Source organism: Oncorhynchus tshawytscha, linkage group LG33 (assembly GCF_018296145.1).
Source record: "Oncorhynchus tshawytscha isolate Ot180627B linkage group LG33, Otsh_v2.0, whole genome shotgun sequence".
Lineage (NCBI taxonomy): Eukaryota > Metazoa > Chordata > Actinopteri > Salmoniformes > Salmonidae > Oncorhynchus > Oncorhynchus tshawytscha.
In genome coordinates this window covers 18,606,206-18,633,849 of record NC_056461.1, presented here as the reverse complement: position 1 = coordinate 18,633,849, position 27,644 = coordinate 18,606,206, and the positions used below count along the sequence as shown (strand labels likewise).

General features: G+C 47.2%; 1 protein-coding gene across 3 annotated transcripts in view; it reads right to left on the bottom strand.

The window, feature by feature from the left end:
• Nucleotides 1-2,349: 2,349 nt before the first annotated feature.
• LOC112230500 (patatin-like phospholipase domain-containing protein 7) overlaps nt 2,350-27,644 on the bottom strand; it is a 48,191-nt gene continuing 22,896 nt past the window's right edge. For 2 of the 3 annotated variants that reach the window (XM_042310989.1, XM_042310990.1), the window contains exons 20-35: nt 25,996-26,062; nt 25,706-25,855; nt 25,150-25,213; nt 24,807-24,975; nt 23,772-23,954; nt 21,805-21,923; nt 19,081-19,237; nt 18,385-18,501; nt 17,847-17,916; nt 13,462-13,578; nt 13,092-13,240; nt 12,553-12,705; nt 8,538-8,657; nt 4,992-5,079; nt 4,255-4,373; nt 2,350-3,907 (exon numbers count right to left, since the gene is read on the bottom strand). In XM_042310989.1, the coding sequence (XP_042166923.1) occupies nt 3,770-3,907; nt 4,255-4,373; nt 4,992-5,079; nt 8,538-8,657; nt 12,553-12,705; nt 13,092-13,240; nt 13,462-13,578; nt 17,847-17,916; nt 18,385-18,501; nt 19,081-19,237; nt 21,805-21,923; nt 23,772-23,954; nt 24,807-24,975; nt 25,150-25,213; nt 25,706-25,855; nt 25,996-26,062 (1,980 nt within the window). In that variant the 3' untranslated portion in view covers nt 2,350-3,769. The remainder of the gene's footprint in view (nt 3,908-4,254; nt 4,374-4,991; nt 5,080-8,537; nt 8,658-12,552; nt 12,706-13,091; nt 13,241-13,461; nt 13,579-17,846; nt 17,917-18,384; nt 18,502-19,080; nt 19,238-21,804; nt 21,924-23,771; nt 23,955-24,806; nt 24,976-25,149; nt 25,214-25,705; nt 25,856-25,995; nt 26,063-27,644) is intronic. The other variant, XM_042310991.1, reaches the window with a different exon arrangement.

Genomic DNA, 27,644 nt, shown 5'->3' with positions numbered 1-27,644 from the left:
TTATACAACGCATTACCTCTGATCCGAGCCCTACGGGCCCTGGTCTAAAGTAGTGCACTGTAAAAGGAATAGGGTGCCATTCAGGACGCAGGCCTTACAACCTCAGGGGACTGTAGCAAAAGGGACTTTCTAAGATCTACAACACAATGAAAGGCTACCGGTGCGTCAATATCAGCTGGGTTAAAGGCACTGCACTGATAAACACACGTAAAAATAATAATAATACGTTGCATTGATTTGCTTAATGTTGTGCCAGTACATCTATAAAGTTAGCTCTAGAGGTAAGTAAAGGTTAATAATTCATTAGTCAAATCAACTGTGTTACACTGGTCAATTGTCTAGCGGTCTTGGATGTGCCTGTACATAGATAAATGCTTTATAGCATTAACAGTGTGGTCTGCATTTAACCCTTCATCTAATTGATTGAAGCCAAAAAACAGATGAGAAGAATAAACAGATGCTACCGCTGCTTCTTCTGTGTGTCCCGTCACACTGTGCACGTCGAACTGCGCCCCCATACCCGTGACTCGGAAAGGATCCTCTTTCTTCTCCTTTTATCGCAATCTAGGACCTCAGACACCGAGGCTGACGGGAGGCGTACAGAAGGTGTGAGCTCCAAACACCAGTAGGCAGCCATTTCAGAAGAGACCGCCGCATCTTCACCACCGCCCAGCTTGTGTCCCATTCAAATTAGTGGATTTGGCCATTTCAGCCTCACCTGTTCCTGACAGGTGTATAAAATCAACACACAGCCATGCAACCTCCATAGACAAACATTGGCAGTAGAATGGCCTTACTGAAGAGCTCAGTGAATTTCAATGTGGCACCATCATAGGATGCCACCTTTCCAACAAGTCAGTTTGTAAAGTTCTGCCCTGCTAGAGCTGCCCCGGTCAACTGTAACTGTTATTATTGTAAAGTAAAAAAGTCTAGGAGCAACAATGGCTCTGCCGCGAAGTGGTAGGCCACACAAGAACGGGTAGTGCGTACAATCATCTGCAACACTCCCTACCGAGTTACAAACTGCCTCTGGAAGCAACGTCAGCACAATAACTGTTCATCGGGAGCTTCATGAAATGGGTTTCCATGGCCAAGCAGCCCCACAGCATTCTCTGGAGTGATGAATCACACTTCACCATCTGGCAGTCCGATGGACAGATCTAGATTTGGCGGATGCCAGAACACTACCTGCACGAATACATAGTGTCACCTGTAAAATTTGGTGGAGGAGGAACAATGGTCGGGTGCGGTTTGGGCTAGGCCCCTAGTTCCAGTGAAGGGAAATATTAAGGCTACAGCATACAATGACATTCCAGCAGTTCTGTGCTTCCAACTTGGCAACAGTTTGGGAAGGCCCTTTCCTGTTTCAGCATGACAATGCCCCCATGCACAAATCGAGGTCCACACAGAAATGGTTTGTCGAGATCGGTGGAAGAACTTGACTGGCCTTCACAGAGCCCTGACCTCAATCCCATCAAACCTTTTGGGTGAATTGGAACTCCAACTGCGTGCCATGCCTAATTGCCCAACATCAGTGTCCAATCTCACCCAATCTTACTTATGGCTGAGTGGAAGCAAGTTCCTGCAGAAATGTTCCAGAAGAGTGGAGGCTGTTATAGCATTAAAGGGGGGACCAACTCCATATTAATGCCCATGATTTTGGAATGAGATGTTCAATGAGCATGTCCTGTATCTGTGACAAACAGATTCTCAGTCCTGTGAAATCCATAGATTAGGGCCTAATGAATGTATTTCAATTGACTGATTTCCTTATGAATTATAACTCGGTAAAATCTTCAAAATTGTTGCATGTTGCGTTTCTATTTTTGTTCAGTGTAGTTTGTGACAAAACAAGCAAGTAGAGAATCATTGTACCATCTAAACCGCTATGAAATATCTTTACTATAACCAAAAATATTGTATTTTCAGCTATTCGAAGCCGTTGTACAAAACCAAAAGTAAGACACGAAAACAAAAAACTTAAGAACGGGAAGGCTAGAAATAGCTCACATAGAACAAATCTACCACTTCTTAGACTTGCTTTATATGAGAATGATCGATCTAACACACATTTATATGTGAATTTGTTTGGGTTTCCGAAAAGGTACATATTGCGGCTTTAAAAGCTAGTTTTCCCCTCCCCACTCAGACCACTCCCAGAGTCCTAGAAAAATGATTGCTGAAAAATTGATCTCGCTAAAAAGCTCTTTTTTTGGACCATTTGAATTGAAAACAACCGCAGTAAGGCACTCAATTGTTACCCAGCAATGATTTGATAGTGAAAAAAAAACATCCTTTTAACAAATCCCCTCATTAGTACGAAGCTGGGGAAATAGACAGACACAAATGTAAAAAGACTCCGCTAACCAATAGTGGTTTATTATTAGTGAGCAGTGATAATGGATTATCAAAAACATCAATTCGGTGGTACAAGTAACATTCACACACAAGCAACGCCTAAATAGTACATAAGTCCTTCATTGTTTAACAGGGTCATTGGCAAACTGTGCTCAACATTCAAGTTGAACTAATCAGCATGTGATTGTCAGTCACCAAAGGCACAATTAAATAGCTTGAAATGTGTTAAAAGGTCAAGTTGGCCAGTTTAGTTCAGTAAAGGTTCACAAAAAGCTTTGTCCCATTCACTGAACATATGCATGCATTTTATAAACAAGCCTCCTGTTACTGACATGCTCACACACACACACACACACACACACACACACACACACACACACACACACACACACACACACACACACACACACACACACACACACAGAGTCTCTCTTCTGCATTTAGACAGGTTGACTCCCAATCCTATCCCCTTATACAACGCATTACCTCTGATCCGAGCCCTACGGGCCCTGGTCTAAAGTAGTGCACTGTAAAAGGAATAGGGTGCCATTCAGGACGCAGGCCTTACAACCTCAGGGGACTGTAGCAAAAGGGACTTTCTAAGATCTACAACACAATGAAAGGCTACCGGTGCGTCAATATCAGCTGGGTTAAAGGCACTGCACTGATAAACACACGTAAAAATAATAATAATACATTGCATTGATTTGCTTAATGTTGTGCCAGTACATCTATAAAGTTAGCTCTAGAGGTAAGTAAAGGTTAATAATTCATTAGTCAAATCAACTGTGTTACACTGGTCAATTGTCTAGCGGTCTTGGATGTGCCTGTACATAGATAAATGCTTTATAGCATTAACAGTGTGGTCTGCATTTAACCCTTCATCTAATTGATTGAAGCCAGAAAACAGATGAGAAGAATAAACAGATGCTACCGCTGCTTCTTCTGTGTGTCCCGTCACACTGTGCACGTCGAACTGCGCCCCCATACCCGTGACTCGGAAAGGATCCTCTTTCTTCTCCTTTTATCGCAATCTAGGACCTCAGACACCGAGGCTGACGGGAGGCGTACAGAAGGTGTGAGCTCCAAACACCAGTAGGCAGCCATTTCAGAAGAGACCGCCGCATCTTCACCACCGCCCAGCTTGTGTCCCATTAAACTAGAGTGATTTATATTAAGAGGGAAGAACACGGGACACAAACAATCAATATCCACCATCTCCAGGTGGCTAGTCAGACAGACTCAGACAGGAATATGATTATGCATTGACTGTTGAAAATAGTTGGTCCTGTATTTGTTGTGGGTCTGTAAGGCACTGTGTTAGCGCTAGTGCTCAAGGGACTGGCACCCAGAGAGTCAGTTCCTTGCGCTTCCAGACTGTGGGTTCAGTGACTCTTGGCATGGTCTTCGCTCAGTGGCGGGGTTCCCCTCTGTTTCCTCCAAGGGGTGGGGCTGTAGGCGGGGGGTGGGGGGAGGAGAGGGGGCTCATGTCGCTGTAGCCCGGGGGAGGAGGGCGACGTCTTCTCCCCATGTCCAGCAGCTCTTCATCCTAAGGATGAGGAGGACACAGTGACTAGCTGATATGTCATTAGGCTAATCTCAGGCTTAAAAGTCTCAAACGGAGAGAGAAAATGATAAGACTGCACAGGTCCTAAAATGTCCTCTTATTTTACACTGTCACGCAATATCGAGTTAAGAAAAAGCATCAACATTCAACAATGTGTGGCTCAGTTGGTAGAGCAGGGTGCTTGCAACGCCAGGTTGTGGGTTCGATTCCCACGGGGAACTAGTACAAAAAAAGGACACAAACGTCAGACTGTAAACTATAAGGTCACTCTGGATAACAGCGTCTGCTAAAATGACTCAAAATGTAAAAATGTAAACCCTTCACCGCACCGTGTCCGCAGTCTCCTCCCCCTCGGTGGTGTGTTCGCTGTAGTGATTGGACAGCTCAAAGTCTGAGTAGGCACTCTCCATTGCCTCCTCCTCATAGTCTGTGGGGTAGTCGGACTCCTCTGAGATAGGGAAGGGTCATGGAGAGGGAAGCGTTGCGGGGTGGAAAGAGAAGAGATGGAAAGGTGCACAAAGAGAAAGGTGGTGAAGAAGAGAGTGGACAGGGGTGATGAAAGAGGAAGGAGGGGTGTGTCATAGGAACTGTCATAGCTGCATATTAATCATAATTTAACCAAAACAAATGTATCTGCTAAGTGAGTGTGGCTGCATTCACAGAGCCCAAACAATAGTCAACAACAAGCAAGGAGAAAGACAAGATAAGCTTATTTTCTATCTTCCCCAGGAGTGCAGGAGGCAGAGTGCCAACCCCATGACAGAGAGGGGAGGGGGGTGAAAAGCTAGCAGAGCGGCATTAGAAACATAAATATTCAATTGCTCCAGCTGTGACGGTAACAGGAAGGTCAACAGCTATTGGCTCGCAGGCTCTTCCCAGCTTACAATAAAAAAAGGCCTTTTTCTAGTTAAAATAACACAGTTACAGCTTTTCCCCTCTCTTGTTGCCAAATATCTGGGGTCCCAGAGGTCATGTGTCTCGTTGTGATAGGCCTACAACTTATAATGTTTGACCTCCACAGCACTCTGCTGCTCTATGTGCAGATCAGATCATCTGCCAGTCTCACCGTCGACCAGAGCTGGTTTGGCCAGCTCAATGCGGGACACGATCTCTGCCAGGTCAGTGAAGGAGGCGTTGGGACAGGTCACAGGTCCCTGCAGAACACATAGGACAGACAGCACACTGGTATCATACACTAGAGGCCCCATACAGAAATCATTCAGAATAATAGCATTAAAACACACATTTGTACATTATCTAGTCATGACCATCCATTCTGGTCTGGATTTTATTACTGTTCTGGTTAGCGATTGTATCGCCGTCATGGTTTTGTTTTTCCGCCAACGGTTATTTGATCATCTATTGTCGCCTTGGATGTCTGCTGAGGACCTCTTCAACCTCCTCCTGATACCTGCTGCTTCCAGCCTGCCCTGGTCTGTCTCTCTCTGTCTGGTACAGTTGCCCCTGCCTATCTCTCTCTCACCTACATCGCAAACTTTTTACTGTTCTGCTGTTGGACTACTTGATTTGTGACTCTTTGTTTTGTTGCAAATGACATAGGTGATCACTGTGCTATTGCCTGTGTGAGAGATGGTAAAATTCCTAAGCGATCTCCACCTGTCGTTACGAAAAGAAAACTGGAAGTGGTTCAATATTCAAGTTTTTTTAACATTTGTATTTAGCATTGAATGGAATGGAATTAATCCCTGATGTTGAACTAGCCTTTTCTTCCTTCCACAAAGCATTCCAGGATGTATGCAATAGGCCCCTTAAAAAAATTCAGGATTACGGGCAGAGAGAACCTTTGGTTTACTGATGAACCTGCTCAAATCATAACGGAATTAAATGCTATGTGGGCTAAAGCTTTTAAACGTCTTTGAAATCTGGGTGTGGCTATGACCCGAAAACTGAAAGCAGACCACTACCTTAAATTTACTTTGGATAATTTAAATAATCCCGCCACATTTTGGCAAGTAGCGAAAGGTTTAAAAAGATACACAGCTTCCCAAACAATTGTTGGTAGACACACAGATTGTATCTGAGAGAACCTCTATTCTGAAAGACTTAAATCAGAACTTTCTAGATGCAGGCAGTTTATTTGAAAAGGTTAAAGGTCTACATGAGCCCCCTGTGAATTACTGGTCATGCTCTAGATTGGTTTATAAATTACCTATCAAATCGTACACAATGTGTAATGGTGGGTTGTTGTAAATCTGAGTCTACAGAGTTGTGCTCAGTTGTTCCGCAAGGTTCTATTTTGGGCCCACTGTTGTTCATTTTGTAGACAACAACATTGGGGATCATATTGAAATAGTGGATGTACATTTTTATGCAGATAATACTGTTCTTCATTCAAGTGGTAGTAGTTTGTCTTCAGCTTTTCAAAATGCCCAAAGAGCACTTAACACAATACAACAGAAACTGTATGATTTGAAGCTGGTTCTGAATTCGGGTAAACAAAATGCATGGTATTTTTATTAACGGCATAAGGCTTCTATTTCTCTGGAGGCCAGGAAGGAGCTGGTACGATGTACATTACTGGTGGCTTTAGATTTAATTTAACCTTTATTTAACCAGGAAATTCAGTTAAGAACAAATTCTTATTTACAATGGCGGCCTACCCCGGGCCAAATCCTAACCCGGACGATGGGACAATTGTGCGCCGCCCTCTGGACTCCCAATCATGGCCTGTTGTGATACAACCTGGAATCGAACCAGGGTCTGTAGTGATGCCTCTAGCACTGAGATGCAGTGCCTTAGACCGCTGTGCCAGTTACAGTGTGCATTCGGAAAGTATTCAGCCCCCTTGACTTTTTCCACATTTTGTTACGTTACAGCCTAATTCTACAATGGATTAAATAAAACAATCCTCAATCTACACACAATACCCCATAATGTCAAAGCAAAAATCAGATATAGCTTCTTTACATAAGTATTCAGACCCTTTGCTATCAGACTCAAAATTAAGCTCATGTGCATCCTGTTTCCACAGATCATCCTTGAGATGTTTTTACAACTTGATTGCAGTCCACTTGTGGTAAATTCAGTTGATTGGACATGATTTGGAAGGGCTCACATCTGTCTATATAAGGTCCCAAGGTTGACAGTGCATGCCACAGCAAAAACCAAGCCATGAGGTTGAAGGAAATGTCCGTAGAGCGCCGAGACAGGATTGTGTCGAGGCACAGATCTGGTGAAGAGTGCCAAAACATTTCTGCAGCATTGAAGGTCCCGAAGAACACAGTGGCCTCCATCTGGAAGAAGTTTGGAACCACCAAAACTCTTCCTAGAGCTGGCCGTCTGGCCACACTGAGCAATTGGGGGAGAAGGAGTTGAACAGAGAGTTGACCAAGAACCCGATGGTCAATCTGACAGAGCTCCAGAGTTCCTCTGTGGAGATGGGAGAACCTTCTAGAAGGACAGCCATCTCTGCAGCACTCCACCAGTCAGGCCTTTATGGTAGAGTGGCGCTTGGAGTTTGCCAAACGTCCCCTAAAGACTTTCAGACCATGAGAAACAAGATTCTCTGGTCTGATATAACCAAGATTGATTTTTTTGGGCTGAATAAAGCATCACGTCTGGAGGAAACCTGGCACCATCCCTACAGTGAAGCATGGTGGAGGCAGCATCATGCTGTGGGGATGTTCTTCAGCGGTAGGGACTGGGAGACTAGTCAGGATTGATGGAAAGATGAACGGAGCAAAGTACAGAGATATCCTTGCTAATCTGCTCCAGAGACGTCAGGACCTCAGACTGGGGTGAAGACAGGAGTGGCTTTGGGACAAGTGGGCTTGAACCAGGACTTGAACCCAATCGAACATCTCTGGAAAGACCTGAGAATAGCTGCGCAGCGATGCTTCCCGTCCAACCTGACAGAGCTTGAGAAGATCTGCAGAGAAGAATGGGAGAAACTCCTCAAATGCAGGTGTGCCAAGCTTGTATCATCATACCCAAGAAGACTCAAGGCTGTAATCGCTGCCAAAGGTGCTTTAACAAAGTTCTGAGTAAAAGGTCTGAATTACATTATATTACATTTTTATAAATAAAAAAATAAAAAAAACATTTTTGCTTTGTCATTATGGGGTATTGTGATGGCATTATGGGGTATTGTGATGGCATTATGGGGTATTGTGCGTAGATTGATGACGAAACAAAAACTATCTAATCCATTTTAGAATAAGGCTGTAATGTAACAAAATGTGGAAAAAGCCATGAGTCTGAAAACTTTCCGAAGGCCCTGTATATATGCAGGCCTCAACCACAACTGAGAGCACTTGACTCAGCATAGCATGAGGCCCTCAGGTTCATTAACAATGAAAAACGTCTAAACACATCACTGTGATCTCTACAGCGCCGTTGGCTGGTCGTCATCGACCTCGCGTGGGATAAACACTGGTTTATAAGGCCACTTTGGGTAAAATGACACTATCTATACCTGTTCTTCTTTAATCAGGTCAGCAAATAAATATCAATTACGGTCCCGTTCTCATTTGCTTTTAACAGTCCCAAGAATTAGAACAGTTTTAGTTACTCAGCTCCGTGGTCCTGGAATTCTCTCCTGAACATTTAAACATTTGATGATCTAGTCACTCCCTGACCCTCCCTCCCTCACGTTGTTGTTGCTGTGCGTGTTGTGAAACTCTTCCTGGTGACGGTCCTTCAGCATCTTCTCCACCACTCCACTGCGACTCCACACGTCAAACACCGTCTTGCCGTGCTGGTAGCCCACCTCCTACACACACACACAAGGCTGAATGTAATGTAGCTAATGGGGGGGCAATCCTTGAGGCAATCCTTGAAAACCTTCTCACACTTTTGACTGAAGATGGAGGAGGCAAGAGAGACAAATAACGAGACAAATAATGAAGTGTGAAGAGGTGAGGTCTAGAGTAAGAGGGGGTCATGGGAAAACGAGAGGAAGCAAGAGGAAGCAAGAGAGAATAACAGACTGACTGCCCAGGTCAAAGAGAGAGAGAGAATAACAGACTGACTTCCCAGGTCAAAGAGAGAGAGAGAATAACAGACTGACTGCCCAGGTCAAAGAGAGAGAGAGAATAACAGACTGACTTCCCAGGTCAAAGAGAGAGAGAGAATAACAGACTGACTTCCCAGGTCAAAGAGAGAGAGAGAATAACAGACTGACTGCCCAGGTCAAAGAGAATAACAGACTGACTGCCCAGGTCAAAAAGAGAGAGAGAGAATAACAGACTGACTGCCCAGGTCAAAGAGAGAGAATAACAGACTGACTGCCCAGGTCAAAAGAGAGAGAATAACAGACTGACTGCCCAGGTCAAAGAGAGAGAATAACAGACTGACTGCCCAGGTCAAAGAGAGAGAGAGAGAGAATAACAGACTGACTTCCCAGGTCAAAGAGAGAGAATAACAGACTGACTGCCCAGGTCAAAGAGAGAGAGAGAATAACAGACTGACTGCCCAGGTCAAAGAGAGAGAATAACAGACTGACTGCCCAGGTCAAAGAGAGAGAGAGAGAGAGAGAATAACAGACTGACTGCCCAGGTCAAAGAAGAGAGAGAGAGAGAGAATAACAGACTGACTGCCCAGGTCAAAAAGAAGAGAGAGAGAGAGAGAATAACAGACTGACTGCCCAGGTCAAAGAGAGAGAGAGAGAGAGAATAACAGACTGACTGCCCAGGTCAAAGAGAGAGAGAGAGAGAGAATAGAATAACAGACTGACTGCCCAGGTCAAAGAGAGAGAGAGAGAGAATAACAGACTGACTGCCCAGGTCAAAGAGAGAGAATAACAGACTGACTGCCCAGGAGAGAATAACAGACTGACTGCCCAGGTCAAAGAGAGAGAGAGAGAGAATAACAGACTGACTGCCCAGGTCAAAGAGAGAGAATAACAGACTGACTGCCCAGGTCAAAAAGAGAGAGAGAATAACAGACTGACTGCCCAGGTCAAAGAGAGAGAATAACAGACTGACTGCCCAGGTCAAAGAGAGAATAACAGACTGACTGCCCAGGAGAGAATAACAGACTGACTTCCCAGGTCAAAGAGAGAGAATAACAGACTGACTGCCCAGGTCAAAGAGAGAGAGAGAGAATAACAGACTGACTGCCCAGGTCAAAGAGAGAGAATAACAGACTGACTGCCCAGGTCAAAGAGAGAGAGAGAGAGAGAGAATAACAGACTGACTGCCCAGGTCAAAGAAGAGAGAGAGAGTCAAAGAGAGAGAATAACAGACTGACTGCCCAGGTCAAAAGAGAGAGAGGAGAGAGAGAATAACAGACTGACTGCCCAGGTCAACTGAGAGGTCAAAGAGAGAGAGAGAATAACAGACTGACTGCCCAGGTCAAAAAGAGAGAGAGAGAGAGAATAACAGACTGACTGCCCAGGTCAGAAGAGAGAGAGAGAGAGAATAACAGACTGACTGCCCAGGTCAAAGAAGAAGAGAGAGAGAGAATAACAGACTGACTGCCCAGGTCAAAAAGAGAGAGAGAGAGAATAACAGACTGACTGCCCAGGTCAAAGAAAGAGAGAGAGAGAGAATAACAGACTGACTGCCCAGGTCAAAGAAGAGAGAGAGAGAGAGAATAACAGACTGACTGCCCAGGTCAAGAGAGAGAGAGAGAGAATAACAGACTGACTGCCCAGGTCAAAAAGAGAGAGAGAGAGAGAATAACAGACTGACTGCCCAGGTCAGAGAGAGAGAGAGAGAGAATAACAGACTGACTGCCCAGGTCAAAGAGGAGAGAGAGAGAGAATAACAGACTGACTGCCCAGGTCAAAGAGAGAGAGAGAGAGAGAGAGAATAACAGACTGACTGCCCAGGTCAAAAAGAGAGAGAGAGAGAATAACAGACTGACTGCCCAGGTCAAAGAGAGAGAGGAGAGAGAATAACAGACTGACTGCCCAGGTCAAAGAGAGAGAGAGAGAATAACAGACTGACTGCCCAGGTCAAAGAGAGAGAGAGAGAGAGAATAACAGACTGACTGCCCAGGTCAAAGAGAGAGAATAACAGACTGACTGCCCAGGTCAAAGAGAGAGAATAACAGACTGACTGCCCAGGTCAAAGAGAGAGAGAGAGAGAATAACAGACTGACTGCCCAGGTCAAAGAGAGAGAATAACAGACTGGCTGCCCAGGTCAAAGAGAGAGAGAATAACAGACTGACTGCCCAGGTCAAAGAGAGAGAGAGAGAGAATAACAGACTGACTGCCCAGGTCAAAGAGAGAGAATAACAGACTGGCTGCCCAGGTCAAAGAGAGAGAATAACAGACTGAGGTCCCAGGTCAGACTGAGCCCAGGAGAGAATAACAGACTGACTGCCCAGGTCAAAGAGAGAGAGAGAGAATAACAGACTGACTGCCCAGGTCAAAGAGAGAGAATAACAGACTGGCTGCCCAGGTCAAAGAGAGAGAGAATAACAGACTGACTGCCCAGGTCAAAGAGAGAGAATAACAGACTGGCTGCCCAGGTCAAAGAGAGAGAGAGAATAACAGACTGACTGCCCAGGTCAAAAAGAGAGAGAGAATAACAGACTGGCTGTCCCAGGTCAAAGAGAGAGAATAACAGACTGGCTGCCCAGGTCAAAGAGAGAGAGAATAACAGACTGGCTGCCCAGGTCAAAGAGAGAGAGAATAACAGACTGACTGCCCAGGTCAAAGAAGAGAGAGAGAATAACAGACTGACTGCCCAGGTCAAAGAGAGAGAATAACAGACTGGCTGCCCAGGTCAAAGAGAGAGAGAATAACAGACTGACTGCCCAGGTCAAAGAGAGAGAGAATAACAGACTGACTGCCCAGGTCAAAGAGAGAGAGAGAATAACAGACTGACTGCCCAGGTCAAAGAGAGAGAGAATAACAGACCGGCTGCCCAGGTCAAAAGAGAGAGAGAGAATAACAGACCGGCTGCCCAGGTCAAAAGAGAAAAGAGAGAGAGAGAGAATAACAGACCGGCTGCCCAGGTCAAAGAGAGAGAGAGAGAATAACAGACCGGCTGCCCAGGTCAAAGAGAGAGAGAGAGAGAATAACAGACCGGCTGCCCAGGTCAAAGAAGAGAGAGAGAGAATAACAGACTGGCTGCCCAGGTCAAAAAGAGAGAGAATAACAGACCGGCTGCCCAGGTCAAAGAGAGAGAATAACAGACCGGCTGCCCAGGTCAAAGAGAGAGAATAACAGACCGGCTGCCCAGGTCAAAGAGAGAGAATAACAGACCGGCTGCCCAGGTCAAAGAGAGAGAGAGAATAACAGACTGACTGCCCAGGTCAAAGAGAGAGAGAGAGAATAACAGACTGAATGCCCAGGTCAAAGAGAGAGAGAGAGAATAACAGACTGAATGCCCAGGTCAAAGAGAGAGAGAGAGAATAACAGACTGAATGCCCAGGTCAAAGAGAGAGAGAGAGAATAACAGACTGGCTGCCCAGGTCAAAGAGAGAGAGAGAGAATAACAGACTGGCTGCCCAGGTCAAAAAGAGAGAGAGAGAATAACAGACTGGCTGCCCAGGTCAAAGAGAGAGAGAGAATAACAGACTGGCTGCCCAGGTCAAAGAGAGAGAGAGAATAACAGACTGGCTGCCCAGGTCAAAGAGAGAGAGAGAGAGAGAGAGAGAGAGAGAGAATAACAGACTGGCTGCCCAGGTCAAAGAGAGAGAGAGGGAGACTCACAGCGATCTCGTCAAACTTGCCAAACTCCAGTGTACGGTAACGGTCTATGGGAGGCCTGATGTACTCGCAGTAGTCACTGCTCTTCACCGACTCCAGCTGACGCACACAGCACACGTATGCCAGCCGCGTCTGAATCTCTGCCATGTTCAACACCTACAGGGGTCAAGGGTCAAATGCCACAACACTTAGCACAGCAGGGTGACAACTGTGCACATACCTCCAGTGCCTAGTGTGTCCAAAGTGGCACCCTAATCCTTATATAGTGCACACGTTTTGACCAGAGCAAGAGTAGAGCACTAAATAGGGAAGAGGGTACCATTTTGGAGACACAAAGTAACTCCACACATTCACAGTTCGTGAAAAACTGCAGAAATATTCTCAGTGAACGACAACACATTTTCACTCCGATATGAAACCAATACCATTTCATAACAATGAATTGCAAAGTCGGACATGACATGAATGCCATATCATCACACCAAAGCTTTCGGTTTCCACCTGAGGCTGTAGTCCTATACAGTGCTGTGAGAGAGGCTCACCTTGACCTTCTCTGCCAGTGGGTTGAGGCGTTTCCATAGCAGCCACCAGCCGGAGAGCGAGTCGCCGTAGTTGGTGAGGTTGGTCTCGTCCTGGCTGCCCACGTCTATGGCGATCACCACCTTGGCACCCATGGAGCGAGCCACGTCCGCTGGGAGAGGGGCGGAGACACGGGTTTAGGGCTTAAGGTGACAATGAACATTGAGGAGTTTCACTTTTTACACACTTGAACATGTACATCGGACAAATAGAAGCACCCACCAAATAATAATTATTAGTGGTACATCGCTGAGCAGGAGAGAAGCCTATCCCCACCTTGTCTTATCTTGCCACTGCAGTGTGTGTAAGTGTGTGTGTGTGTGTGTTGCTGACCTGGTAGGTTGTTGATGTAGCCTCCGTCCATCAGTAGGTGTCCGTCTTTAGGGTCACATAGAGGGGGCAGGTAGCCAGAGAGAGACATGCTGGCACGCACATACCTCCACAGAGAGCCTGAGACAGGGACAATTAAACACAGGGAGGCACATAAGAGGAACAGGTGCCTTCTTCACAATTCAATCAGTTAAAACAGAGAAGAGGGTTAGAGAGAGAGAGGTAGAGGGGTAAGAGAGCAAGAGAGAGGTAGAGAGAGAGAGGGAGAGAGAGGGGGGGTAGAGAGCAAGAGAGAGGTAGAGAGAGAGAGGGGTAGAGAGAGCAAGAGGGAGAGAGGTAGAGAGCAAGAGAGGGGTAGAGAGAGAGGGGGTAGAGAGCAAGAGGGGTAGAGAGCAAGAGGGGTAGAGAGCAAGAGGGGTAGAGAGCAAGAGGGGTAGAGAGAGAGAGAGGTAGAGAGCGAGAGGTAGAGAGAGAGGTAGAGAGAGGTAGAGAGAGAGAGGGAGAGAGAGGGGGGTAGAGAGAGAGAGAGGGGTAGAGAGAGAGGGGGTAGAGAGCAAGAGGGGTAGAGAGCAAGAGGGGTAGAGAGCAAGAGAGGTAGAGAGAGAGAGAGGTAGAGAGAGAGAGAGGTAGAGAGAGGTAGAGAGAGAGAGGGAGAGAGAGGGGGTAGAGAGCAAGAGAGGGGTAGAGAGAGAGAGGGGTAGAGAGCAAGAGGGGTAGAGAGCAAGAGGGGTAGAGAGCAAGAGAGAGAGAGAGCGAGAGGTAGAGAGAGAGGTAGAGAGAGGTAGAGAGAGGTAGAGAGGGGTAGAGAGAGAGAGAGAGGGGTAGAGAGAGAGAGAGAGAGAGAGGGGTAGAGAGAGAGAGAGAGAGAGAGAGAGAGAGAGAGAGAGAGAGGGGTAGAGAGAGAGAGAGAGAGGGGTAGAGAGAGAGAGAGAGAGAGGGGTAGAGAGAGAGAGAGAGGGAGAGAGAGAGAGAGAGAGGGGTAGAGAGAGAGAGAGAGAGAGGGGTAGAGAGAGAGAGAGGGTAGAGAGAGAGAGAGAGAGAGGGGGTAGAGAGAGAGGGGTAGAGAGAGAGAGAGAGAGAGAGGGGTAGAGAGAGAGAGGGAGAGAGAGGGGGTAGAGAGCAAGAGAGGGGTAGAGAGAGAGAGGGGTAGAGAGCAAGAGGGGTAGAGAGCAAGAGGGGTAGAGAGAGCAAGAGGGGTAGAGAGAGAGAGAGGTAGAGAGCGAGAGGTAGAGAGAGGAGAGAGAGGTAGAGAGAGAGAGAGAGAGAGAGAGAGAGAGAGAGGGGTAGAGAGAGAGAGAGAGAGGGGTAGAGAGAGAGAGAGAGAGGGGTAGAGAGAGAGAGAGAGGGGTAGAGAGAGAGAGAGGGGTAGAGAGAGAGAGAGAGAGAGGGGAGAGAGAGAGAGAGAGAGGGGTAGAGAGAGAGAGAGAGAGGGGTAGAGAGAGAGAGGTAGAGAGAGAGAGAGAGTAGAGAGAGAGAGGTAGAGAGAGAGAGAGAGGTAGAGAGCAAGAGGGGTAGAGAGCAAGAGGGGAGAGAGCAAGAGGGGTAGAGAGCAAGAGGGGTAGAGAGCAAGAGGGGTAGAGAGCAAGAGGGTAGAGAGCAAGAGGGGTAGAGAGCAAGAGGGGTAGAGAGCAAGAGGGGTAGAGAGCAAGAGGGGTAGAGAGCAAGAGGGGTAGAGAGCAAGAGGGGTAGAGAGCAAGAGGGTAGAGAGAAAGAGGGGTAGAGAGAAAGAGGGGTAGAGAGCAAGAGGGGTAGAGAGCAAGAGGGGTAGAGAGCAAGAGGGGTAGAGAGCAAGAGGGGTAGAGAGCAAGAGGGGAGAGAGAGAGAGAGAGAGAGAGATTGAGAGAGACAGAGAGCGGTAGAGAGCGAGAGAGAGGTAGTGAGCGGTAGAGAGAGGTAGTGAGCGGTAGAGAGAGAGGTAGTGAGCGGTAGAGAGAGAGAGAGTGAGCGGGAGAGAGAGAGAGAGAGAGGTAGAGAGCGAGAGGTATAGAGCATGGTAGAGAGAGCGGTAGAGAGGTAGGTAGCGAGAGAGAGAGGTAGAGAGGTAGAGAGGTAGAGAGCGGTAGAGAGAGAGAGGAAGTGAGCGGTAGAGACAGAGCGGTAGAGAGAGAGAGATCGGTAGAGAGAGGTAGAGAGCATGGTAGAAAGAGCGAGAGAGAGAGGGGTAGATAGCGAGAGAGAGGGGTAGAGAGAGAAGTAGATAGCGAGAGAGAGAGAGGTAGATAGCGAGAGAGAGGGGTAGATAGCGAGGGAGAGAGAGAGAGGGTAGATAGCGAGAGAGAGGAGAGAGAGATAGAGAGGTAGAGAGAGAGAGAGAGAGAGGTAGATAGAGAGCGGAGAGAGAGAGAGAGGTAGATGAGCGGTAGAGAGAGAGTAGAGAGAGAGAGGGTAGAGCGAGAGAGAGAGAGAGAGGGTAGAGCGAGAGAGAGAGAGAGAGAGGGGTAGATAGCGAGAGAGAGAGAGAGAGAGGGGTAGATAGCGAGAGAGAGAGAGAGGGGTAGATAGCGAGAGAGAGAGAGAGGGGGTAGATAGCGAGAGAGAGAGAGAGAGAGGGGTAGATAGCGAGAGAGAGAGAGGGGTAGATAGCGAGAGAGAGAGGGGTAGATAGCGAGAGAGAGAGAGGTAGATAGCGAGAGAGAGAGAGGGGTAGATAGCGAGAGAGAGAGGGTAGATAGCGAGAGAGAGAGAGGGGTAGATAGCGAGAGAGAGAGGGGTAGATAGCGAGAGAGAGAGGGGTAGATAGCGAGAGAGAGAGAGAGGGGTAGATAGCGAGAGAGAGAGAGGGGTAGATAGCGAGAGAGAGAGGGGTAGATAGCGAGAGAGAGAGGGGTAGATAGCGAGAGAGAGAGGGGTAGATAGCGAGAGAGAGAGGGGTAGATAGCGAGAGAGAGAGAGAGGGGTAGATAGCGAGAGAGAGAGAGAGAGAGAGGGGTAGATAGCGGGAGAGAGAGAGAGGGGTAGATAGCGAGAGAGAGAGAGAGGGGTAGATAGCGAGAGAGAGAGAGAGGGGTAGATAGCGAGAGAGAGAGAGAGGGGTAGATAGCGAGAGAGAGAGAGGGTAGATAGAGAGAGAGAGAGAGAGGGGTAGATAGCGGGAGAGAGAGAGAGGGGTAGATAGCGAGAGAGAGAGAGAGGGGTAGATAGCGAGAGAGAGAGAGAGGGGTAGATAGCGAGAGAGAGAGAGAGGGGTAGATAGCGAGAGAGAGAGAGAGAGGGGTAGATAGCGAGAGAGAGAGAGGGGTAGATAGCGAGAGAGAGAGAGGGGTAGATAGCGAGAGAGAGAGGGGTAGATAGCGAGAGAGAGAGGGGTAGATAGCGAGAGAGAGAGGGGTAGATAGCGAGAGAGAGAGGGGTAGATAGCGAGAGAGAGGTAGAGAGCGAGAGAGAGAGGTAGAGAGCGATAGAGAGAGGTAGAGAGCGAGAGAGAGAGGTAGAGAGCGATAGAGAGAGCGATAGAGAGAGAGAGAGCGATAGAGAGAGAGAGAGGGTAGATAGCGAGAGAGAGATGGGTAGATAGCGAGAGAGAGAGAGGGTAGATAGCGAGAGAGAGAGGAGAGAGATAGAGAGATAGCGATAGAGAGAGAGAGAGAGATAGAGAGAGCGATAGAGAGAGAGAGAGCGAGAGAGAGAGGTAGAGAGAGGTAGAGGTAGAGAGAGAGAGAGAGGTAGAGAGTAGAGAGGAGAGAGAGAGAGAGAGAGAGAGGAGAGAGAGAGAGAGAGAGAGAGAGAGAGCGGAGAGAGAGCGGTAGAGGAGAGAGAGAGAGGTAGAGAGAGAGAGGTAGAGAGCGGAGAGAGAGAGAGAGAGAGCGGTAGAGAGAGCGGTAGAGAGAGAGGTAGAGAGAGGTAGAGAGAGCGGTAGAGAGAGAGGAGAGAGAGCGGTAGAGAGAGGTAGAGAGAGAGAGAGAGGTAGAGAGAGAGAGGTAGAGAGAGAGAGCGGAGAGAGAGAGGTAGAGAGAGAGAGGGTAGAGAGAGAGAGTAGAGAGAGAGGTAGAGAGAGAGAGGTAGAGAGAGGTAGAGAGAGAGGTAGAGAGAGAGAGAGAGAGTAGAGAGAGAGAGCGGTAGAGAGAGGTAGAGAGAGAGCGGTAGAGAGAGAGAGAGAGAGCGGTAGAGAGAGAGTAGAGAGTGAGGTAGAGAGAGAGCGGTAGAGAGAGGTAGAGAGAGAGCGGTGAGACAAAGAGACAGAGAGAGAGGTAGAGAGAGAGGTAGAGAGAGAGCGGTAGAGAGAGGTAGAGTCGGTAGAGAGAGGTAGAGAGAGACGGTAGAGTAGAGAGAGGCGGTAGAGAGAGGTCCCTTCAAGAGAGGTAGAGAGAGGTAGAGAGAGAGCGGTAGAGAGAGAGAGAGAGCGGTAGAGAGAGAGAGAGCGGTAGGTAGAGAGAGACTTGAGGCCGAACCGTCTGTGTGCACTCTCATGGTGGAGGCAGTGATGTCAGTGGTGATGTTGAAATAGGGGATCCACAGGTCCTGAACAAACAACAGCACCACTTGTCATTAAATGGTTATGTCAATATTGCAACTGTAAAAGGAGGCTTAATTCCCTTCAATTATATTTATTGCCAACGCGTTTCAAAGCAGGCTCCTTTTCTTATTAGTATAATAAGTTCAATCTTTCAGGCCGTGTACGACAGGCAATTTTTAAAAATGTATTTAATCTACTCTTTGTTTACACAGGTGATCCCATTATGATGAAAAATGCCTTTTTACAAGAGAGACGCAAGACACACTAACTCCGACTGCGCCGTTCCTCACCTCTATCCGTTCCTCACCTCTATCCGTTCCTCACCTCTATCCGTTCCTCACCTCTATCCGTTCACCTCATCCGTTCCTCACCTCTATCCGTTCCTCACCTCTATCCGTTCCTCACCTCTATCCGTTCCTCACCTCTATCCGTTCCTCACCTCTATCCGTTCCTCACCTCTATCCGTTCCTCACCTCTATCTGCTTGCCCTTGAACACCGTGTAAATGCTGGAGTTGAAGGCAGCGCCAGAGAACATAGAAGTGATGGGGTAGGTCAGGTCCAACACCTTCTTAAACACCAACGTCATTCCCTGCAACACACCACCAAGAAGAACCCCCAACAAATCCATGAGAACACGTTTACTTTCACCTTCATTTGACCAAGTCGTCCCATTGAGGTCAAAATCAGGTTTCTTCAAGGTTGACCGGCCTGGACAACATTTAAACACTTGAAGGTTTGAGTGAAGATCAAGTTAATATTCCTCGATTTGGTCTTTTCTGGATTCCTCGCATCCTCTCTCCTTGCCTCCTTCTCAAGGCATTTTGGACAAAAAGATACAACGTCCTTCCCCTTGGACTTAGTCTCTCCTTCTCAAACTGCATTAGGAGGAACAACAGACTGACTGCCCAGGACAGGTGGGGCGGCAGGTAGCCTAGTGGTTAAGAGCGTTTGGCCAGTAAACCAAAAAGGTTTCTGGTTTGAATCCCGGAGACAAAAAAAGAAAGAAAATCAGTTGATGTGCCCTTTAGCAAGGCACAACCCGAAAAAAGTCGCTTTGGATCAGAGCGACTACTAAATTACTTAAACGTCAACGTGAAACGACAGAGGACGTGAGGAATCGCGGAAAGATGCGCTGAGAAAGAGACTAGCCGTGGTGAATTCCTCTCACCATAGCCCACTCTCGTGCCCTCATCCTCATGCGGCAGTGACTGCGGTCCTCTGCGTACAGCGCCCCCATCAGGGAGCCGATGGAAACACCTCCCACCAGGTCCACAGGGATCCCTGCCTCACTCAGAGCATGCATGATACCCACCTGAGAACAGCCCCTGAGAGAGGATGAGAGGAAGAGGAGCGAGAGACATTGGAAATATGCTCACGACTCCACACACACACAAATTCCCTCATTAAAACGTATCGGAATGTAGATTGAGGTAATGTCTTGGCTTCCATCGTCATGTTTGTGGTTCTGATGGCTAACCCGTCTGCAGTGTTCCCTGTAATTTGGCAGGTGTACTAACAGATTGCATTGCAGGTTGTTGGAAATGGTTTCACACAACATACATACATCTCCGTGTACTGTTAGGGATTGTAACTGCCAAGTAGCCAACTTGTTTAACACTACCACATACAGTATGTCAACACCAGTACCACAATTCACAAGGGGCCCAAAATGTACGCCTTATCCTACACACTTCCCAGTAGTTGGTATTCAGGCTTACCTTATGCAGGTATGTAAACGGGCTTTGCAGGCGTGGTTCCCTTGCGCGCGCTGAATACATTTAATTCAACCAATGAATACATTTAATTCAACCACTGAAAATCCTCCCACTCACTGGACAACACATTTGCTCGTGGAGTTTGCATTCAATAGGGCTTTCAGTGCATTTATGTTAAGCTGTCCCTTTAAATACAGTGTGCCTTTAATATGGGTTTGTTGACAGACTCACTAGAAGACATTGAGAGAACGGGTTCAGATTATAGGGATCAATCAAAGAACGCCATCTAAATGTATGTATATTGGTCTCCGTTTCAGCACCAACTGGTAGATTTAAAAACACTCTGATCTTGGAGATTATTTAGGCACATTTAAAGGTTAGGAACGTAATTGAGTTAAGAGCCTTTACGCACAAAATATATTGAGGAATAAAAAATAGTGGTTTGCTTCAACCTGAAAGTTGCCAGATTCTAGATCAATGCATGAAATATTGGAAGGTAGAAGAAAAGAAAAGTGTACAATATGAGTTGAACAATAGTCCTATAAATGTACCCTAATCATAGTCCTATAAATGTACCCTAATCATAGTCCTATAAATGTACCCTAATCATAGTCCTATAAATGTACCCTAATCATAGTCCTATAAATGTACCCTAATCATAGTCCTATAAATGTACCCTAATCATAGTCCTATAAATGTACCCTAATCCTAGTCCTATAAATGTACCCTAATCATAGTCCTATAAATGTACCCTAATCCTAGTCCTATAAATGTACCCTAATCATAGTCCTATAAATGTACCCTAATCATAGTCCTATAAATGTACCCTAATCATAGTCCTATAAATGTACCCTAATCATAGTCCTATAAATGTACCCTAATCATAGTCCTATAAATGTACCCTAATCATGGAACTGTATGACAACGGTCCAGTCATCATGAACCGTGCGCCAGGCTCCAGCTTTAAACTGCTAACGTGGGGTCTGAGTACCAGTAACGATTCAAAACAGGCTACATGTCCCAAATTAGCGCACACCATTAGCCTAATGTGATCCACTAATGCTAGAGACCCTCAGGAACAACTACACTGATGTGACAGAGGAAAGAAAGGCACATTGGAATGGAATGACGCAAGATGTAAGGTACAAATTGAAGGAAACCCTAAAGTGAGTTCTAAATGTATGTGAGTATCACAGAACGGTGGCTCCCGATATCGTGGCTAATATTTCACATGCTAGAAACGGTCAAATAAAACAGATGTTATCCCGGGAAAATTATAAGGGCATACAATAAAATATCTGAATAACGGCACAGCTATTTATAGCCTATTTCACTGTGGAAAAGGGGCCGCAATACATGTCACGTTGATATGACTGTCAGTTTGCTGGTATGGTTTCGCCTTCAGGGATCATAAGGGGAAATGATCTAAAACAATTGCTGCGCGTGTATTTACAATCTCCAAACAGATTTAAACTAATTTACCTAGCTCTTATAAAATGTCTAAATTACGGTTGCATTGAGATTCTAAAAAAAACCCATGAAAATAAAGCAGATGCTTTTTCCACTTGGAACCGGTAGGTTCGCTGAAACCTCATGGTTTCCTCGTGTGAAAAGAGGGTGGAATTTTTAGGGGATTAAGTCAAGGTCAGAATACGGCGTGTCTGTAGACACACCTTCATTTATACCATCTCCATCCCAAAGGAATAGCGGGTGAATAGCATGCTATTCTCATACTAAAGTTCAAGGTTAGAATAAGAGTAGGGAGAAAGGGGCATGAAAAAGGACATGACCTTCCATTTAACGCGTGCTTCACGCGAGTCCCGAATTCCCCAAGGGGAACAAGACAAATATTAGTACAAAGCATTTAACAGGCACGAGTTAAGAGCGAGAGAGAGACAAGAGGAACCAACCTTGAAACATCCCCTGAACACAACACAAAAACAGGACAAACGGAAGGAGAAGAGAGAGAAAGACAGGAGAAGAAGAGAAGAGGAAATGAGCAAGATGTTACATTTGGCAGAAAAGTGGAAGCATTCTGCTTTGAGTGTTTCATGCATTAGGAAAGACAACACCACCACCCCCCCTACACGGCTCCATAGAAATTACTATAAATGGGGCCTAGTGACGTCAGTGACCTAGAGGACAGAGGTTAGAGATCAGGGGTCATTGGGGCGTACCTGGCCCCTCCTCCCCCCAGTATGAGGGCGATGGCGTTCCCGGTCAGGACCCTGGCCAGCCGGGAGAAGTCAGAGTGGCGGTCAGCCGGCTTCTGGAACACACGCTGATACATCTCAATCTGGAGAGGAGAGCAATACACAGCAGATATTAAAACACTATTTCTTCAAATGGTGGGACACTGGAAATAACTGTGGGGTTGTGAGGCAATTCCTTCCTTAGTTATGAGTTAGGGGCGTGAACATTTAAATTTAAATAAAAATTTTAAAAAATGGGGATGCTTAACGTTAAGAATAATAATTTTTTTGTTGTGTTACGTCGATGCAGAAAGTAAACAGCATTTTCGAAAAAACTAAGAGCGTTGAAGCGCGAGGCTCATCTTCTCCTCTGTTCTAGTGCCCTGGCCACCACTCCCTGGCCACCACTCCCTGGTCACCACTCCCTGGCCACCACTCCCTGGCCACCACTCCCTGGCCACCACTCCCTGGTCACCACTCCCTGGCCACCACTCCCTGGCCACCACCCTGGTCACCACTCCCTGGCCACCACTCCCTGGCCACCACCCTGGCCACCACTCCCTGGCCACCACTCCCTGGCCACCACTCCCTGGCCACCACTCCCTGGCCACCACTCCCTGGCCACCCTGGCCACCACTCCCTGGCCACCACTCCCTGGCCACCACTCCCTGGCCACCACTCCCTGGCCACCACTCCCTGGCCACCACTCCTGGCCACCACTGGCCACCACCCTGGCCACCACTCCTGGCCACCTGGCCACCACTCCCTGGCCACCACTCCCTGGCCACCACTCCCTGGCCACCACTCCCTGGCCACCACTCCCTGGCCACCCTCCCTGGCCACCACTCCCTGGCCACCACTGGCCACCACTCCCTGGCCACCACCCCTGGCCACCCTGGCCACCACTCCCTGGCCACCACTGGCCACCCTGGCCACCACTCCCTGGCCACCACTCCCTGGCCACTCCTGGCCACCACTCCCTGGCCACCACTCCCTGGCCACCACTCCCTGGCCACCACTCCCTGGCCACCACTCCCTGGCCACCACTCCGTGAACAGCACGGCGCGAGCCAATACACGTGCAGATACGGCAACAAATCACTCTCCAAAAATACTGAATCTTAGGAGTCAATTCTTAGAGGAAACAAATCTTGGCACTCAATGGGAGTCGATACCGGGAGTCGACGTGCAAGGAGTCGAGGAATCAATTTTTTCGGAGTCGACACTTCACCACTATGACATCATCGTTAACAGTTGGAAAAATGGCAGAGGAAGGCAAGCGACGGCAGCGAAGGCCTGTATGGCAATATTGAAATGAGAAGGTTAAATGAGAAGGAAATTGAAACTTTGCGAGGTGGAATTGGAGGTACAGTAATGACAGTACAGGTGCAATGCTTAACCTTCTGAAAAAGACCCAAACTGTAGCTGGCAGCAGCCTTGTGAATTCCCGTGGAATTTTATTCATTTTCTTATTGTTTTAACGGAAAACCGATTAAAAACGGCAGTTTTTAAAGAAAAAAATGTAATATTTGTCACATCCTTATCATGGGTGGCGTGTGCAGTTTGGGAAGATCAGGTGTGTGTGTGTAACAGTTTGGGAAGATCAGGTGTGTGTGTGTGTAACAGTTTGGGAAGATCAGGTGTGTGTACCAGTTTGGGAAAATCAGGTGTGTGTACCAGTTTGGGAAAATCAGGTGTGTGTGTGTGTGTGTACCAGTTTGGGAAGATCAGGTGTGTGTGTGTGCGTACCAGTTTGGGAAGATCAGGTGTGTGTGTGTACCAGTTTGGGAAGATGGGAAGATCAGGTGTGTGTGTGTACCAGTTTGGGAAGATCAGGTGTGTGTATGCATATACCAGTTTGGGAAGATCAGGTGTGTGTGTGTACCAGTTTGGGAAGATCAGGTGTGTGTGTGTGTACCAGTTTTGGAAGATCAGGTGTGTGTGTGTGTGTACCAGTTTGGGCAGGCTTCTCTTGGAGAAGACCCTGCGTGGGCAGGAGAGGTGCAGGTGTCTGGAGATCCAGCTCCTCATGTTGAGCCACTCCACAGTGCCCTGGGGCGGGGGGCCGTCCTCCCTGTGTAACAACACCAGTTGCTTCTGGGCCCTCACCGCACTGACCTCCAGCATCCGCTCCAACTACAGGGTCAAAGGCCAGGGGTCAACTAGAGGTTGGCCAAGGAGAAGTAGGACATAGTTTGTCCAGAATTAAACAGGCATGTATTGCATACTGAGAGGAGAGGAGTTTCTTACACAATAGTATCAAGCCACTTGAGTCTGTGACTGGTTGGTATTCCTCTCTTTATCTTAGTAAATGGATATCATATCAGGGATAAGAGGTCAGCGAGGTCGACCCTACCACCAAGACCCAGGCATGACTCAAGAACCCAAGGATCTGCACTGACGCTAATCCCACATCAAACACAGTGGCCTGCTAACACGCTAAGCTAGCTAACCTCTCCCCAAGCACCATGGAAATACGCTAAGCTAGCTAACCTCTCCCTAAACATCATGCTAACACGCTAAGCTAGCTAACCTCTCCCTAAACATCATGCTAACACGCTAAGCTGGCTAACCTCTCCAAAAGCCTAATGCTAGTTTTGCAACAAACATGGGAGGTCCCGGTCTGTTTTGTCCGTCCCTCCGTCAGTCAAACAGAACGGTGAGCAAAAAAACAGAATTTGTCCAATCGAAACTCTTGTTTTGATTGCAACTGTTTGCACTAAGGATTACACCCCAGGAGAGGGGCCTATTTCCTCTGCTTCTGAAGCATTTGCTGCCACTGAAGATATTCAAAGGCTAGACAAAATTTAGTAAGTGTGGTCACGCATGCAAACGTATTGCTACACCCTCTGTGGAAGCACATAAATGATTCTGTAACAGTCCAAATGTGTTACAAGTGACAGACTCATAGGATGGATCAGTAGAATTCCATTTCCCAAAATCAGTTCCCCTCCCAGAGCCCCCAGTCCCTCCTGGTTCCCCCCGTACCTCCCCCACAGCGGGGTCTTGCTCCCCCAGTCCCACAATGATGATGCAGTCGGCCTGGCGGATACATCGCTGGGTCCAGGGGGTCAGGGTGTAGTCTGTCTGGTAGAGCACGATGCGGTGGATGTCCTCCTGCTGGCCCAGCCAACTGGACAGACGATACTCATGAACACTGACACCGAGAGAGAGAGAGAGAGAGAGAGAGACACCGACCAGACCAGACCAGACAGACAGGAGGGTGAAGCGAGAGAGAGACAATGATTTACTTCTTTAACAAATATAAGGAACCCTTTATAATGCATGTGGTTAGTTCAAGATGCACACAACCCCGTTCAGTCAAGCTCACCTGTCCAGTGCGGCCGCTCCCAGGCGCTGCTTGATGCTGTCGCTGGTCAGTAGAAGTGTGGGGCCTATGAAGAAGGACAATTTAGGTCAGGTCTGTGGAAAGGGCATACCTAAATCAAATCACATTGTAGTTGTCACGTGCTTCGTAAACAACAGGGGTCGACTAACAGTGAAATGCTTACTTACGGGTCCTTTTCCAACAATGCAGAATTAAAGATAATACAAAATGAAAAGACACAGTCATGGTCCAACTGTACTAACTCATATCATTCCCCAGGCCCTAAAGCTTTCTAAGAGATGACCTGGCCACCGGAACACAGATCATTCTACTGAGGAGGGAGGACGGCCAATTCAAGGTCCCCATGAATGGAGATCATTAATTCAGCCTCAGCAGAATATTAGATCATAGGAAACAGCACCCGGACATAAACACAATGTCCCCTCCCCCTATCTATATAGATGAGAAATCTATAGAAGGGCAGCACTGCTGAACTGCACTGTCTAGACAGCCTTGAACTGACATGATGAAGAGAGAGGTGGAATGTGTGTGTGGTTACCAATGGCGATGAGTGCGTGCTGCAGCTCCAGTGTGAAGGCTGTGAGGGGTACCTCCTCAGACACAGGCAGCACGGTGACAGTGGACAGGTTGGACGCCGGGTTCCCTGCATCCCACTTACTGCCTGGGGTGTGCAGGGCCAGGCTCCGGGCTGGGAGGAGGACAGACACACAGCCATGGATGGAGAGAGCCACATTATCATAAAGATATATTACACATAGCAGGTAAATGAGGGGTTAGATCCTTCTGGGTACAAAAGGTGCCTGTAAACACACACGCACGCCTACACACCTGTCAGAGGGCCATTGACCTGCTGAAGGATCTTCTGGCCAAGAAGGTGGATCAACCTCGTGACTACCTAAAACAAGAGAAAGAGAGCGTCAGCGTGTGTGTGTGTGTGTGTGTGTGTGTGAATGAGAAGTGTGTGTGAGGGAGTGAAAGCCAGTCATAGACCAAGGTAGACTTCTCATCTTTGTATGTGTCCCATCATGGCATCTGTGAAAGCACGGGAAGCACCATAGAGGCCATCTCTATTTTAAAGTAGTCCATGTATTCTTCTACTTCTATGAGTTGGTAAACAAACTGAAAGGGTGCATACTGCCACCTGGATTGGGTTGTTTGAGCAGGTATAAAACCCAAGGTTGGTGATTTACCGCCACCTGCAGTTATGGAACATTTGCTCATATGTAGGTATGTGGCGGTCACAAATTTTCGTCAGCCGGTGATTGTCAAGCAAATAACTGTCGGCCTCACGGTAATTGACCGTTAATTAACAGACACATTTAGCATCTTCTGGCTTCCACACATAGCTTACGAGCCACTGATGCAGAACTTTGAAACGTCTACATTTGAACAAGTCTAATAAATCCATGTAATATAGCCTAAACCTTCACAATAAATCCATTATTTATTTTAGACAGGTCTAAAGAAACATGATGTGAAGAAAATGTAGTATATTTCAGAAGAACAGAATAGTATACTCTGAGTTGTCCTTATGTTAGGTCCTCATCTGGCTGTGCCATATGGCTGTGGGCTACACTAGTTCATTTAGCAGACAATATTTGCTTAGGATTCCGTGGCATTATTTTATAGTATGAAGAATACAATTGAACAAAGCTGAATAAAATATCAATATTTTCTCCAAACGATTCAGGGAGTGTACACATGCGCCTATTCTGTGTTGAGCGGTTAACAAAGAAATAGGTATCTATATGCTAAATGTACAGTTATTCATGTAACTTGTTGTTCTACAAACAGGCTATATGTTTTGATTTTTAATACATTTTAAGTCTGCACAACAGTGATCACCGAACAATGAGACAGCCTATAGGGAGGAGGTCAGAGACCTGGCCGTGTGGTGCCAGGACAACAACCTCTCCCTCAATGTGAAAAAGACAAAGGAGATGATTGTGGACTACAGGAAAAGGGGGCCCGAGCACGCCCCCATTCTCATCGACGGGGCTTTTCCTTTTTTTATTTAGTTCACCTTTATTTAACCAGGTAGGCTAGTTGAGAACAAGTTCTCAGTTACAACTGCGACCTGGCCAAGATAAAGCAAAGCAGTGTGAGACAGACAACAACACAGAGTTACACATGGAAAAAACAAGCCAAAAACACAATAAACAAGTCAATGACAGTAGAAAAAAAAAGAAAGTCTATATACAGTAGTGGGGCTGTAGTAGAGCAGGTTGAGAGCTTCAAGTTCCTTGGTGTCCACATCAACAACAAACTGTCATGGTCCTAACACACCAAGACAGTCGTAAAAACAAAGCTTATTCCCCCACAGGAGACTGAAAAGATTTGGCATGGGTCCTATGATCCTCAAAAGGTTCCACAGCTGCACCATTGAGAGCATCTGACTGGTTGCATCACTGCCTGGTATGGCAACTGCTCGGCCTCAGACCGCAAGGCACTACAGAGGGTAGTGCTTACGGCCCAGT